Source organism: Heterodontus francisci, chromosome 7 (genome assembly GCF_036365525.1).
Source record: "Heterodontus francisci isolate sHetFra1 chromosome 7, sHetFra1.hap1, whole genome shotgun sequence".
NCBI lineage: Eukaryota > Metazoa > Chordata > Chondrichthyes > Heterodontiformes > Heterodontidae > Heterodontus > Heterodontus francisci.
In genome coordinates this window covers 111,788,803-111,805,629 of record NC_090377.1, presented here as the reverse complement: position 1 = coordinate 111,805,629, position 16,827 = coordinate 111,788,803, and the positions used below count along the sequence as shown (strand labels likewise).

General features: G+C 44.0%; 1 protein-coding gene across 2 annotated transcripts in view; it reads right to left on the bottom strand.

Moving 5' to 3' along the window:
• ndufa10 (NADH:ubiquinone oxidoreductase subunit A10) overlaps positions 1-8,325 on the bottom strand; it is a 63,481-nt gene extending 55,156 nt beyond the window's left edge. Inside the window, exons 1-2 of one of the 2 annotated variants that reach the window (XM_068035887.1) lie at positions 8,209-8,325; positions 2,836-3,004 (exon numbers count right to left, since the gene is read on the bottom strand). In XM_068035887.1, coding sequence (XP_067891988.1) covers positions 2,836-3,004; positions 8,209-8,298 — 259 coding nt within the window. In that variant the 5' untranslated portion in view covers positions 8,299-8,325. The remainder of the gene's footprint in view (positions 1-2,835; positions 3,005-8,208) is intronic. The other variant, XM_068035888.1, reaches the window with a different exon arrangement.
• Positions 8,326-16,827: the final 8,502 nt, after the last annotated feature.

The window sequence follows — 16,827 nt, the reverse complement described above, 5'->3', positions numbered from 1 at the left end:
TGGTAATTGGCCAGATTGGATATGTCCTGCTTTTTGTGGGCAGAACATACCTGGGCAACTTTCCACATTGTCTGGCAGGTGCCAGTGTTGTAGCTGTACTGAAACAGCTTGGCTAGGGACGCGGCTAGTTCTGAAGCACAAGTCTTCAGTACTATTGCCGGAATCTTGTCAGGCCCATAGCCTTTGCTGCATTTGTGCCTTCAGCCATTTCTCGATATCACATGGAGTGAATCGAATTGGCTGAGTACTGGCATCCGTGATGCTGCTGGGGTCCTCAGGAGGAGGCCGAGATGGATCATCCACTCGGCACTTCTGGCTGCAGATGATTGCAAATGCTTCAGCCTTGTGTTTTGCACTGGTGTGCTGGGATCCCCCATCATTGAGGATGGAGATGTTTGTGTAGCCTCCTCCTGTTAGTTGTTTAATTATCCACCACCATTCACAACTGAATGTGGCAGGCCTGCAGAGCTTTGATCTGATCCATTGGTTGTGGGATCGTTTAGCCCTGTCTCTCACATGCTGCTTTCACTGTTTAACATACAGGTAGTACTGTGTTGTAGCTTCACCAGGTTAGCACCTCTTTTTTAGGTATGCCTGGTGCTGCTCCTGGCATGCTCTCCTGCACTCTTCATTGAACACTTACATTCACTTCACTCCTCTTCCTGGAAACTGTCTGAGACTGAACCAGGCTGCTCACAACCTCTGACCACATATTCGTGCCATCGCTACAACCAGCTACTTCCACCACCGTAACATTGCCCAACTCTGCCCCGCCTCAGCTCATCTGCTGCTGATACCTTCATCCATGCTTGTGTTGCCTCTAGACTGAACTATTCTCATGCACCCCTGGCCGACCTCCCATCTTCCACCCTCTATAAGCTTAAGCTCATCCAAAACTCTGCTGCCCCTGCCCTAACTTGCACCAAGTTCTGTTCACCTATCACCCCTGTATTTGCTGACCTACACTGACTCCCAGTCCAGCAACGTCTGCGTTTTAAATTCTCATCCCTGTTTTCAAATCCGCCCATGGCTTCTCCCCTTCCCCTCTTTAACCTTCTCTGGCCCTACAACCCTTCAAGATCTCTGCGCTCTTCCAATTCTGGCCTCCTGAGCATCCCCGATTTTAATCACTCCACCACTGATGGCTGTGTCTTCAGCTGCCAGGAAGAGAAGAAAATGGGTGCGATAGGTCTCGTCTCACATGCTCCCTATATATATCACTATTAATCTCACTATATTAAAGGCCCTGTAATGCAGACAACACATCAAACCTCAGCTAGGACACAAAATAACACTGAATAAACATCATGCTTTGCAGCAATGTGACCTGGAAATACCAGTGCCATCCTGCTGGACACCACAGTAGCAGAGATTCCCATCTTATTAAAACACTTTGCTGGGGAAGCTTCTATGTTACAATATCAAATGGAGCAATGCAAGGCCACAACACAAGAATGAAAAATTTCATTTGTACAGCACCTGATCACATCCTCAGGAATATCCCAAGACACTTTACAACCAAAGCATTACTTTCTCAAGTGCTGTCACTGTTGCTATGCGGTGAACTGTGTTCGCCAATTTGAACACAGAATCTCACAAACAGAAAATGAATAACTGACCAGATTTTGGTGGTATTTGTTGAGAGGAATGCTAGCCAGGAAACCTGGAGAATTCCAGGCTCTTCAAAGGATTCTTTATGTCCACTTCAGATAGAGCTTTGGTTTAACAGCTCATCCGAGAAACAGCACCCCTGACAATGCAGTCCTTCATTAGTAATGTAATGAATTACGTAATCAAACCCAAAGTAAACATCTTATCCTCTGACTCAAAGGTGAGTGCGCTAGCAATTCAGCAACTGAGCTGTGGTTTAGTGGGCAGGACTCTCGCCCGAGTCAGAAGTTTGTGGGTTCAAGCCTCACTCCAGACTTAAAATGCAAAAGAAACTAGGCTGAGAGTTTGAGAGCAGGACTGAGGAAATGCTGCAGTGTTGGAGGTTCCATCATTTGGACGAGACGTTAAACTGAGGCCCCATCTGCCCTCTCAGGTGGATGTAAAAGATCCCATGGTGCTACACGAAGAAAAGGGGAGTTCACCCCAGTGTCTTGAACAATAATTATTCCTCAATCAACATCACTAAAACAGATCTGGCCATTATCACATTGCTATTTGTGAGAGCTTGCTGTTTCCAACATCACAACAGTGACTAGATTTTAGATGTACAGCATTGCCTGGAAAGCACTTTGAGATCATGAAAGACGCTACATAAATGCAAATTCTCTTTTTCTTTCAAGCTGACACTTAACATAGCAAAGGACTACATTTAAAAATGCAGAAGTGTGGGAGCCTATGCCAGGGTACAGGATGCTTACAGAACCAAACACTGTGGACAGGTGCAGGGGAACATTAGCGGGTGACATAATCTAAAATTTAGATGCAGCTATGCTCGAGTTTCCCTCATAAAGAGCATTAAAATTAACCACATTACTTGTGACTAAGTGAGTGCTTTCAATCTTGCATACAGTCCTTTTTAAAAGCAGGATTTGCTTGATTGCATTCAGGAGTCTGGGAGACATTTCACAGTTTTACTTGTGATTATTCACCATTTCCAGGAAGTGACGTTAGAGTGTTAATGAAATTATAAATTGTGGTTGCTAACTGCAACATATTCCAGCCCAACTCACATTAACCTACTGCATAAGAACCTCCATCAATTGCACTACATCTAGAATTTGAACCAGCTAAAAGAGGGCAGAGCAAAACAGAAAACTCCAGCACAAATAATGGAGAAACACTAAACATTTGCTGTGTGAAGTATAAACAGTCCCAGCACTTTACCTAGTTTGTCAGCTACATTTTTAGCGAAGACACCTTTTCCAGAAGCCAGGTTTCCTTCGACGGTGATGATTTTACTTTTGTCCTTGAACTTTTTCATGGTCCTTTCACCCAGAACATAGGCCCACCAGCCATATTGAAGCTTTCTGTGGGAACTCACATGGATCCGAGCCTGGAGCACAAAGCAGAAAAACAGAGGTTGCGAGGCAGGCAAAAAAAAAATCCCCTCTTCGCTGCACACATATAAGAACATAGCAGGATGAGTAAGCCATTCAGCCCATCGAGCCTGCCCCACCATTCAATACAATCATGGCTGATCATCCACTTCAATGCCTTTTTCCCACACTATCCTCATATCCCTTTATGTCATTGGTATTTAGAAATCTGTCAATCTCTGCTTTAAACATACTCAATGACTGAGCTTCCACAGCCCTCTGGGGTAGAGAATTCCAAAGATTCACAACCCTCTGTGTAAAGAAATTTCTCCTCATCTCTGTTCTATGTGGCTTCCCCCTAATTTCGAAATGATGTCCCTTGGTTCTAGACTCCCCAACCAGTGGAAACATCTTTCCTGCATCTACCCTGTCTATCCCTTTAAGTATTTTGTAGGTTTCAATGAGATCACCTCTCATTCTTTGAAACTCTAGAGAATACGGGCCCAGTTTCCCCAATCTCTCCTAATAGGACAGTCCCGCCATCCTTGGAACAAGTCTGGTGAACCTTCACTGCACTCTCTCTATGGCAATAATATCCTTCCTGAGGTAAGGGGGTCAAAACTGCACACAGCATTTCAGGTGCAGTCTAACCAAGGTTCTATACAATTGAAGCAAGACTTCACTACTCCTGTACTCAAATCCTCTTGCAATGAAGGCCAACATCCCATTTGCCTTAATTGTTGCTGCACCTGTATGTTAACCTTCAGTGACTTATTGACAAGGACACCCAGGTCCCTTTGTACATCTACACTTTCTAATCTCTTACCATTTAAGAAATACTCTGCACATCTATTCCTTCTACCAAAGTCGATAACTTCACATTTTTCCACATTATATACCATCTACCACCTTCTTGCCCACTCACCAAGTCTGTCCAAATCCCCTTGAAGCTGCTTTGCATTTTCCTCACAAGATATTCACACCTAGTTTTGTGTCATCCACAAACTTGAAAATATTACATTTGGTCCCTACATCCAAATCATTGATATTTATTGTAAACAGCTGGGATACAAGCACCGATCCCTGCAGTACCCCACTAGTCACAGCCTGTCAACGTGAGAATGACTAGTTTATTCCTACTCTCTGTTTTCTGCCTGTTAACCAATCCTTAATTTATACTAATATATTCCCTCCTATCCCATGTGCTTTAATTTTGCTAAACAACCTCCTGTGGGGGACTTTATCAAAAGCCTTCTGAAAATACAAGGATCCCACGTCCACCGACTCTCCTTTATCAATTCTGTTAGTAACATCCTCAAAAAACTCCAACAGGTTTGTCAAACATGATTTCCCATTCATAAATCCACATTGACTATGCCCAATTAGATCATTATTACCCCATTTATCACATCCTTTAGAATAGATTCTAGCATTTTCCCAATGACTAATGTAAGGCTAAGAGGTCTGTAATTCCCTGTTTTCTCTCGCCCTCCCTTCGTTCCAAAACCTATAGAATTTTGAAAGATAATCACCAATACATCCACTATCTCCATAGCTACCTCTTTCAACACTGTGGGATATAGAATATCAGGTCCTGGGGACTTATCAACCTTCAGCCCCATTAATTTCTCCAATACAACCTTCTAACTAATACTAATTTCCTTCAATTCCTCATTCTCCCTAATCCTTTGGATCTAATTCTGGGAGATGTCTTGTATCTTCCTCCGTGAAGACAGACACAAAGTAATCATTTAGCTTCTCTACCATTTCTCTATTCCCCATTATAAATTCTCCTGACTGCCTGTAATTTGGCTTAGTCAAATGTTTTTTTTTAAACATACCTATAGAAGCTTTTACAGTCCGTTTTGCTTTTTGCTAGCTTACATTCATTTTCTATTCTTCCTTCATCAGTTTCTTAATCCTTCTTTGCTGTATTCGAGATCCTCCCAATCCTCAGGTTTATTACTATTTCTGGCAAGTGTACAGGCCTTTTCTTTTAATCTTATACAATCTTTAACTTCCTAAGTTATCCGCGGTTGACTGCTTTTACTTTTGGAGTTTTTGTACCTTGAAGGAATGTACAGTTGCTGTAAATGGAGATTTGAAAAGCGCACCAAAAGCCCAGAGTCGGAGACCGGAGACAGAGAGAGCGCACAGCAAGAACGGAGCAGGGGAAAACAGCAATAGGGACGTCACAATCAACAGTGAGAGCAGGAAAACAGAGAGCCGATGTGAGTATACAGATAAGCTTTTTATTTAATTTAAATAAACATAGCATAACACTTGATCAATTTATTAGTATATAAACTAAAAATTAAAGTGAATTTTATAATTTATAATAGAATGAGAGAGACACCAGGAGTGAGTGTATTCGTTCAAATTGGGACAACTTAATACATAAGCTATTGGCACCACGGTACAGGAAGCAAGCCATTCAAGTGGAGGGAGAAAATTATTAGGGTTTATCAATTTTTGTAAGGTTTACTAATAGTAGTAAGGTTTATTAGTATTGGCAAAGCTTTATCAGTGGTAATGTCTATTAGACTCACGGAGTGCAGATTAAAAGCTGAGTGTGGAGATTCAAGTTTGGTGAGTCATGAATTCGGAGAAACAAGCGGAGGTGCTCCATTTTTCCTTTTATTTTGGACTCTTAACCCTCCAGTATTTGGTTCTTGCTTCGGTGCAGTGGAAGGAGCTGTTTGGGGAGGACCTGGTAAGCTGTGACATCACAGGCAAGCAAATAGGTGATTGGTTTGGGAAGAAGCTACCAGTTTGGTGAGTATCTGGTAAGTGATTAAGGCCCATTCTAAAATAGTATTTAAAACAGCAAAGAAACTAAAATAAATAATTGAATAAAATAATTTAGTTAATTAAAACACATTAAGGATGGCAGGACAGGTGATGTGTCTTGACTGCAGCATGTGGGAGCTCCTAGATGCCAGTGTGATCCAGGGCAAACACGTCTGCAGTAAGTGTTTGAGGTTCGAAGAGCGAGAGTCCAGATGGCTATGTTGCCTGCCTGGTGCCAGGGCTCGGGACATCTGCTCAGGGATGGAGAGGAACTTACAGTAGGATGGGGAGGATCCAGTCGTCGTGGTCCATGTAGGTACCAATGACATAGGCAGGACAAGGTAAGAGGGTTTTAAACTGAATAGTGGCGACAAGGGATCAAATTTGGGAAGATATGTTTAATCAAGGAGTAGAGACAAGGCAAGAGAGAAAGGTATTAATATGGGAAACAGACAGTGACAGGAAGTTACAGAACGTACTAATCTAAGAGTAAATCAACAGATAAAGCTAGAGGTTAGAAAACTAATAAAAGGACAAAACTAAATGCTCTGTATCTGAATGCTCGTAGCATTTGAAAAACAGATGAACTGAGAGCACAAATAGAAATAAATAAGTACGATCTGATAGCCATTACAGAGACATGGCTGCAGGATGACATAGATTGGGACCTGAATATTGAAGTGTACAAGGCATTCAGGAAGGACAGGAAGCTAAGAAAAGGTGGAGGGGTAGCTCTTTTAATTAATGATGGTATTAGTGCAATAGAGAGGGGTGACCCAAGTTCAGGAAACAGAAGCAGTTTGGGTAGAGATGAGAAATCATAAAGACAAGTTGTCACTTGTGGGAATGGTGTACAGGCCACCTAACATTAACCACACTGTAGGACGGAGTATAAAGGAAGAAATAATGGCAGCTCGTCAGAAAGGTACAGCGATAATTATGGGGGATTTTAACCTACATATAGACTGGAAAAATCAGATGGGCAGAGGTAGCTTGGATGAGGAGTACGTAGAATGTTTTTGGGATAATTTCTTGGAACAATACATTCTGCAGCCAACCTGATATTGTGCAACGAGATAGGATTAATTAATGACCTCATAGTAAAGGCACCCCTGGGCAGCAGTGATCATATGATGATTGAATTTTACATTCAGTTTGAGGGAGAGAAGAGTGGGTCCAAGACTAGTATTTTAAACTTAAATAAGGGCAATTATGCGCTCATGAAAGCAGTGCTAACTAAAGTGAACTGAGGCGCAATAAAAAAAAGCAAGCCTGTCTTTGTCTCTCAGTGGGGAAAACCTGACCTTCACTCAGCAGCTCCCAATAGCAGCAGAGCAGATAGAAAGTATTGCACTGGATCAAATAATTTCAGTTGGAAACCTGCATCTTAACATTCCGATGCAGACACTGCTTCCCATGGAGAGCAACTGAGCCTCACTTTACCATTTTAGGACCCTCCACTACCCAAGCCCACAACGAAACTGAACTCATCACTCAAGTTACTTGGAACCTTCATTATTGATGGACAAGATTTCAAATGCGCATTGTTGGTTTACAGATGAACAAACAACGCAAATATCAACGGAGAAGAAAAAATGCAAATGTAGGAAATATAATAAAAACCACAGAAAATGATGCAAATACGCAGCAGTTCTCTTCAGATGCTGGTAAGCAGGCTGTGCATTTCCAGTATTGCTTCCTTTCAATAAAAATGGGAAAACACTTCGGTGTTCCTTTGCCAAACACTCACTGCAAGTCACACCATTTATTTTATTTTTATTTTATTTATTTAGAGATACAGCACTGAAACAGGCCCTTCAGCCCACCGAGTCTGTGCCGACCATCAACCACCCATTTATACTAATCCTACATTAATCCCATTACCCTCTCACATCCCCACCTTCCCTCAATTCCCCTACCACCTACCTATACAGGTGCTGCACAATTTACCCATCAATCTGCAGGTCTTTGGCTGTGGGAGGAAACTGGAGCACCCGGCGAAAACGCATGCGGTCACAGGGAGAATTTGCAAACTCCACACAGGCAGTACCCAGAATTGAAACAAGGTCGCTGGAGCTGTGAGGCTGCGGTGCTAACCACTGCGCCGCCCATCTGCACACATTATTTTTGCCTCCTTTTGTTGATTCATCCTCATCTCAGTGCCCTCGCTCCCCAACCCCAGTGCCCTCAAAACTCCTCCCCTACCCCTTCCCTCCCCAGTGCCCTCAAAACTCCTCCCCTACCCCTTCCCTCCCCAGTGCCCTTGCTCCCCTCCCCATAACCACTCTTTCTCCCTAAGCCCCAGTGATCTCTCTCTCACCTTCGACCACCAATGACACCTCTCTCTCTCTCTTCTCCTCCCCCCCAGTGACCTCTCCCTTTCCCCCAGTGACCCATCCATCTATCTCTCTCCAGTTCCCCGTTCCCTCACCCCAACTCGGGTTCTCACCGCAGTCCCTCTCGGGTTTAGGGGCTCCCGAACTCCCCGACCCACTGCCGCCAGTAAACTGCGCGCCGCCATGTTGTCCGGGGTCCTTCCTCACCCGCCGGCGCATGAGAGCTGTAGAGTCGGCCAGCGCGCTGCCTGAACCTGCTGCAAAATAATCCAAAAACTTCCAGTTGGCTCCCAGAACCTTCCAATAGTTTAACTGCAGCTTCTGAGCTGAAAAATAAACATCGTCTTCTTGGTCAGTGCCATTGCTTTTGTAAAGTTTACCTCCAATGTCCTCCCTCTTGCTTTTTTGGTCAGCTCTGAAGCAAATGACCTTGAATTCATATAAAAGCAAAATACTGCAGATGCTGGAAATCTGAAATAAAAACAAGAAATGCTGGAAATACTCAGCAGGTCTGGCAGCATCTGTGGAGAGAGAAGCAGAGTTAACGTTTTGGGTCTGTGACCGTTCCAAAGTCCGTGGGTGCAATGTTTCAGGCACTTCCCATAGGCCACATTGCCCTAAACTCATTTCAGCATTAATATTTCTAAACCACTTGGACTCAATGATGGAGGGTGTGATCTTCTTTGGCCTCCTTGTCTCGAGAGACAATGGGTAAGCACTTGGAGGTGGTCAGTGGTTTGTAAAGCAGTGCCTGGAGTGGCTTTTAAGGCCAATTCTAGAGTGACAGACACTCCCACAGGTGCTGCACATAAAATTGGTTGCCGGGGCTGTTACACAGTTGGCTCTCGCCTTGCGCTTCTGTCTTTTTTCCTGCCAACTGCTAAGTCTCTTTGACTCACCACTCTTTAGCCCCGCCTAATGGCTGTCCGCCAGCTCTGGCGATCACTGGCAACTGACTCCCACGACTTGTGATCAATGTCACAGGACTTCATGTCGCGTTTGCAGACCTCTTTAAAGCGGAGACATGGATGGCCAGTGGGTCTGATACCAGTGACGAGCCCGCTGTACAATGTGTCCTTGGAGATCCTGCCATCTTCCATGCGGCTCACATGGCCAAGCCATCTCAAGCGCCGCTGGCTCAGTAAGGTGTATATGCTGGGGATGTTGGCCGCCTCGAGGACTTCTGTATTGGAGATTCGGTCCTGCCACCTGATGCCAAGGGTGTGATCATACAATAGAAATTATAGCAAAGGAGGAGGCCACTCAGCCCCAAGTGCTTATGCCATGAAGTGCTGGTGCCTCTTCCTGTAGCTCCATTCCCCCAGGTTCGAGTGACCATACATCCCCATCTTCCATGGGAGGACAGTGCCCAGATGAGGCACTGTATCCCCAGGCAAACAATGTTCCCGGTTCACAAAACCCATCCCCAAATACTCTAACTCTCTTAATTCCTCCTGCTGCAATATGTTTAATTCATAAGTGAGGTACAGGACAGAGTAGGCCCTGTAAATCTCCTTGAATAAAGGTGTCTGCTAAATATCTGAAAAATAATAATCGCATTGGAGAGAAATATCCAGAATGTTTCTTTTATTATTACTATCAGCTATAACAGGTGGTCAAGCACCATTGCAGTTGCTGTAGTTACAGCGCTGACAGAATGGCGTATGACATGACATGCAAGATTCGGTGTTAAGTAAAAATGGTGTTGTCAAAAAAGTGTAATTGCTGCTTCAACAACCAGCTTCAAAAGGATTTTCCTTATTTACCAACAATTGGAAAAGAAACATTTGTATTATGCTTAATACAGCAGTCAGTATTTTCCATTTTGAGTGCAAAACAGGAAGGTCTCACTAAACATAAAGCTGCTCTTGCAGCATGTGCTAATTCAAGTTCTCCTACGGATTTTTTTTGTAAATTTAAGCCACTGCAGAGTAGGCTGTATAGACAGTGGGTACGAAAAACTGACATTCCTGAACAGTGTTATTGTATTAATTATGCAATCTGCTCTCCCTCGATTCAAAGACGATGTCTACTCAGGGTTGCGAGTTTCTGCCACGACTTAGCAGGATGCTTTTCAACCCGCAGACTTTTGGGCAGGACGTCCCACAAGGGAGCGGGATTCCAAGTGCAGGATTTGCTTCCTTCTCTGCTGTTGCTCGGCCTCATTACTGAGGTGTAGGGACTCGAAGCGTGATGCAGCTTGGTGGACTAGTTGTCGTCATTCTGAGCGATTGGTAGCAAGCTCCTCCCAGTTATTAAGGTCAATGCAGCTGTGCTTCAAGAACAGCTTCGGAGTGTCTTTGAAGCATTTTCTTTGTCCTGCCCTGGAACGTTGGCCATTTGAGAGTTGAGGGAACAGGACCTGGCGAGAAGATTATTTTCAACCATGTGGACACAGTGGCCAGTCCATCGGAGTTGATTTTGCAGGAGTTTTGCCTGAATGCTTGTGGATCTAGCTTCAAAAAGGATACTAGCTTTTGTTCGATGGTCCTCCCATTGAATCCGGAGGTTGTGTCAGAGGCATTGCTGATGGAATTTCTCTAGCACTCTTCCACAGTCCAGGTCTTGCTTTAGTACAGGAGCGTTGTGACGAAAGCTGCTCTGCACACTATTATTTAGAAATGATGTCTAAATGTGATTCAACAGTGAAATGCACATCCACAGTCATATGCACATTTGATTTGAATATGTGCAGCTGTTAAAATATAGGCTGCAAAAATTCTTTTGCCTCACTGCGCCTGCAATCTACATTTTCCATCCTGGCTACTTTGCTGTGCTTCCTACCCTGTGTCTCCCTGGATTCAGTTTATAAAATATGGTCACCCTGTCCCAGGTCATTTTATATTCCTTCTTTTAAAATATTTATATAATTTGCTTTTAAATTATATTCAGGTCTCTACTAGGGTGGCCATTTGTCCAGTTTTACACGGGACAGTCCGTTTTTTAGCTGGTTTGCCCACTGTTCGGTACCGGCTGCCTGTATGTTAGGACAGAAGAATTATTTAAAGAGGCATGCACCTAAAGTAATTTCTCAAAATACAATAGTCTAGAAGATAATAAGTAGCCAGGAATACACTGCGATTCAGTTTGCTGTTCTCATCAACGTTTTTCACTAGAAATTAATCCATTATACTCACAAACACAGGTGGTTCTGGTGCAGTTTTGTGTTGTGGTCTTGTAGATAGGAGGCCCATGATGATGTCATCTCCATGCATGGTGACACCCTTCCCCCCCCCATGCTGCAGCGATGCTTGTCTGTTGGGTCTGGTGTCCGGTATTCCTGGCCTCGGACAATGTCCACAGGAGTACGTCAACAACCACCTGAGGTGAAGCATCCCATGGTCTAATAGCCCTAAGATCAAGAACCTTCCTTTTCTTTCCCACTTGGTTCTTCCCGTGAGAATCATTGGTCTCCATCCTCCTGTTCTCCATTCGCCCACCAGTGGAAACAATCTTTCACTGTTTGCACAGAGTGAGGTTCCCTAGGTTCATTCACCCTTTAACTGGCTGCTCCTCCTCACAGGGCTGCTCCCACTCATCATGTTACTACTGCTCCCGGCTCTTCAAAAAAATGGTGCTCCTCACATTAAACCCGTTATCCAGACTCCCCCTTCCTTGCTACTCGAACCCCAAACTCCAGGAAGAGGAAGAGGCCATTCAGTCCCTCGAGCCAGTTCCCCCATTTAATTAGATCTTGGCTGATTTGTATCTTAACTCAATTTATGTGCCTTGGTTCCATAACAAAAATTTTATCAATCTCAGTTTTGCAATTTTCAATTGGCCTCAACAGCTTTTTAGGGGAGCGAGTTCCAGATTTCCACCACCATTTGTGTGATGAAATGATTCCTGACATCATCCCTGGCACTAATATTAAAGTCATGCCCCCTTTTTGTGGAAACCCCATCAATGGAAATAGTTTCTATCTACACTATCAACTCCTTTGATCAACTTAGACATATCAATTCGATCACCTATACACAGGGAAATACAAGCCTAGTCAATGCAACCTATCCACATAATTTACCCCTTTTACTCCTAGTTTCATTCTGGTGAATCTGTGGTTGCACCCTGTCTAAGGCCAATATCTTCCTTCCTGAGATGCGGGGCCCAGAACTAACTACAGTATTCAAAACCAGGTCTTACCAAAACTCTGTGCAGCCGTAGTATAACATTCACCCTTTTGTATTCCAGTCCTTTTCAGATAAAGACCAAAATTCCATTAACCTTTTAAATCCTTTTTTGCACCTGTCCAATAGCTTTTAGTGATTTCTGTACTCGGACCCTTCAATCTCTCTGCAATTCCTAGATTTTCACCATTTACAAAATACACTGTTCTATGTTTCTTAGATCCAAAGTGGATGACCTCACACATTACCACATTGAACCCCATCTGTCACAGTTTTACCCACTCAATTAATGCCCCTTCACAACTTTCTGCTCCCATCTACACTATTTACTGTGTCACCTGAGTTAATGTCATCAGTAAACTTGGATATACAACTCTCCATGCCATTCAATCGTTAATAAATATGGTGAAAAGCTGAGGCCCTAGTACAGATCCCTAGAGGACACCACTAGTCATATCCTGCCAATTTTGAGTGCATACCCATTATTCCCTACTCTCTGTCTGATACCTCCTAACCAATTCCTTACTTATGTCAACAACTTTCCTCCAATTTCAAGCACTGTCATTTTAGTTAACAGTCTCTTGTTTAGTTTAGTTTAGAGATACAGCACTGAAACAGGCCCTTCAGCCCACCGAGTCTGTGCCGACCATCAACCACCCATTTATATTAATCCTACACTAATTCCATATTCCTACCACATCCCCACCTGTCCCTATATTTCCCTACCACCTACCTATACTAGGGGCAATTTATAAAGGCCAATTATCCTATCAACCAGCAAGTCTTTGGCATGTGGGAGGAAACCAGAGCACCCGGAGGAAACCCACGCAGACACAGGGAGAACTTGCAAAGGCAGTACCGAGAATTGAACCCGGGTCGCTGGAGCTGTGAGGCTGAGGTGCTAACCACTGCGCCATTGTGCCGCCCTTGTGTTGAACCTTGTTGAATACCTTCTGCAAGTCTATGTAAATATCAGCCATAGACACTCTCTTAACCACCATGTTAGTGACCACCTCAAAATATGCAGCTCGCTTTGTACAGTGACAGTCACAATTTTGCAATCCAAAGGGACAATTCCTGAATCAAGAGAGTTTTGGAACATAATGACTACTGCTCTCCCGCCCATTGCCTCTCGAGCCCTAAACCCCCTGAACCCCAGTCTCCATCCCTGCCCCAAATCTCATCCACCAACTCACAATCCACAGTCTCCCTCAACTCCCATACCTGACCCCCATCCCCCTCTCTCCCCAAGCCCCCATTCACTGTCTTTTCCCTGAACCTCATTCCCTAACCCCCCCATAATCCAGTCTCCCTCTCTTCGCTCTCTATCCCTCAAACCATTCCTGACATTCTCTCCTCATCCCCATTTTTCCGCAACCCTATTCCTTAGTTTTCCTCTATCCCTCCAACTCCATTGCCCCTCAACTTTCAAGCTGCCCCAACTCTCAAACCTCCGCTCCCCCCCCCCCCCCCCCCCACCCCCACTCCAACCCCACCAACTCCCGAGGCTAGCAGACATGCCCAGAACAATCACGTCCCATTCCTGGAGATTCCTGGGCAATCCAGAAATATGTTTGCATTTCCATTGAAATGAATGGATCTGGGGTTATTTTTATATGTAGATGATAAGATTAACAGAGGAAAAAATATTTTATTAAAGATTAATCACAAATTGAGAACTGGTGAAACTTTATGGCTAGTTGGAAAGTGGAATTCGCTGCCAACTCACTGTTGATGAAAGGTCACTGACCTGAAAGGTTAACTATGCTTCTCTCTCCACAGATACTGCCAGACCTGCTGAGTATTTCACGCATTTTTTGTTTTAATTGCATTTCTCTAGCGTCTTTCACATCAGGACATCCCAAAGTGCTTAACAGCCAATGAAGTGTAGTCACTGTTGTAATGTAGGAAATGCGGCAGCCACTATTGTGCACAATGAGCTTTCACAAACAGCAATGTGATAATGACCAGATAATCTGTTTTTTTCTGATGAAAGGTCACAGACCTGAAACATTAAATCTGTTCCTCTCTCCACAGATGCTGCCTGACCTGCTGGCTATTTCCAGCACTTTCTGTTTTTATTTTACACCAGGGAGAACTCCCCTGCTTTTCTTTGAAATATTGTTGTGGGATATACGCTCACCTGCGAGAGCAGGCGGAGCCTTGGTCTCATTCGAAAGACAGCACCTCCAACAGTGCAGCAGTCCCGAAGTACTGCACTGGGAGTGTCAGCCTTGATTATGTGCTCAAGTCTCTGGAGTGGGACCTGCTGTCCTTACCTGGTCTGGCTATATGTGACTTCAGACCCACAGCAATGTGGTTGACTCTTAATTGCCCTCTGAAATGGCCCACCACCTTCTGAAAAGCTATTGGGATTTGGGAAATAAATGTTAACCTTGCTAGTGATACTCACATTCCACAAATGAGCAACAAATAAATATAGGATTTTTTTTTTGCAATTCAAAGGACTGTTTTGTGTCTCAGAGAATAAAAAGAATCTGAAATTTCAAACAAGTATGACATCCATCCTGCCCTCAGGACCCAGTTGATGGGCAAACACCAGGTGTGCCTTTGGGTGGAAAATTAACCAGCCCCTCTCGGAAAGTAACGTGGATACAAAGACAAAAGGTAAGAGATGAGAAGGAGACAGTAAGACCTACAACAAGTACTCAGAACACAAGATTAAAGTATGGGACAGAGTTAAATGCTATCGTTTGTGGGAGGCTAAAGTCATCGGGGAGAATAACAAGAAAAAAGAGATACATACCTATGACGGGGGAGGGGGGAGAGCAGTGGATTTCATTGATGTGAAATATATGTCTGCAAGCATCAGCCCTCGCCTCGGACTCTGAAAGTCATGGGATCGAAACCCATTTCAGAGGCTCGAGCTTGTAATTTAGGCTGGCACTCCAATGCAACTGAGGGAGCACTGCACTGTTGGAGATGCCATCTTTCAGATGAGACATTAATTTGAGGCCCTGTCTGCCCTCTCAAGTGGATGTAAAAGTTCCTATGACACTATTTTGAAGAAATGCAGCAGTGGGGGGGGGGGGGGGGGGGGGGGGTGGGGCTGCGGTTCTGGCTAATATTTATCTGTCAACCATCAGCATTAAAACTTTACCTGGTGATTTATCTGATTACTGTTTCCAGAATGCAAATTATCAATTCCATTTCCCCACAATACAGCCTTGATTAAACATCATTGGTTGTCAAGTACTTTGGAATGTCCTGAGGACATTAAAGGCACCATATAAATACAAGTTAATTTCTTACCCTATGTGAGCTGTCAAAATCTACTTTCTGGTTCAGATATGTGAGGGCTAGTTTCTGATTTCATGTATATTTTTACATGAACAAAAGACATTAACCAAAATGTAGGGAGCGAAAATACATCTGTAGGTTGGATAAGTGAAGGATTTGACTGTCTTTGTAACATGTCCCAATTAAAACACAAAGATTAGCAGGGCTTTAAAGTCACTGCAGTGTACCAACCATTTGATTTCTCCCCGTGAAACTCAATATCAGAAATGAAACCCACTCCTTCTTGCATGTTTCACCCGTAAGTATAGTACACTGAGAGGCAGTCGCCTGGACCCTGTTGTAACTTCTTAACTCTTCCATTTCATTCTAATGGCCTGATGTTTGCAGATTTTAAATTCTTTGCCCGCCCAAACTGTTTTACTCTTCCCAGGTCCAGTGGCTAATGCACTAGATGAGGCTTTGCTCCTTCTTTTCATATGTATCCAGCCCAAATGGGCCTTGGTTATCAGCCTCAACAAAGAAATATAACAAAAGACTTACATTTATATAGCGCCTTTCTTCAGCACAGGGCATTCCAAAGCACTTTACAAGCAATGAAATATTTTTTGAAGTGTAGTCACTATTGTAATGTAGGAAATGCAGCAGCCAATTTACGCACAGCAAGATCCCACAAACAGCAATGTGATAAAGACTGGATCATCTATTCTTGTGCTGTTGATCGAGGGATAAACACTGATCAGGACACTGGGGAAAACTCCCCTGATCTTCTTCAAAATAGTAGCTGAGGGATTTTTTATATGTTCACCTGAGAGGGTAGACGGGGCTCTGGTTTAATGTCATATCTGAAAGACGGTACTTCTGACAGTGCAGCGCTCCCTCGGTACTGGACTGGAGTGTCAGCTTTAATTTTTTTGTTCAACTCGCTGGAGTGGGACTTGCACCCACAGTGTTCTGACACAGAGGTGAGAGTGCTACCCACTGAGCCACGGCTGACACAAAGGCAGTAACCTGGGCCATTAGCACTGGAAGCACCAAGAGAGGAGGATTAGGCACCAGGCTTCAGCAGGAGTGGGGAGGGTAACAGATGCCAAGGGGAGTAGTGACTATGTATGATGAGAGGACAAAGACAGAGGAAAAGGGAAAGAAACTGGGGAAGAGGGAAGAGGCGCAATGAATAGTTCATGATTTTGCTTGGGAAGGTGGTGGAATGAAGGCCAGTAAAAGAGAGTGATGCTGATGGGCTGCAGAGTCTTTGTGAACTGGCTCTGGAAGTGGTAGAAAGTGCTTCTGTGAAACAGGCAACAGAGAGTTGGATGTGGCAGAGTG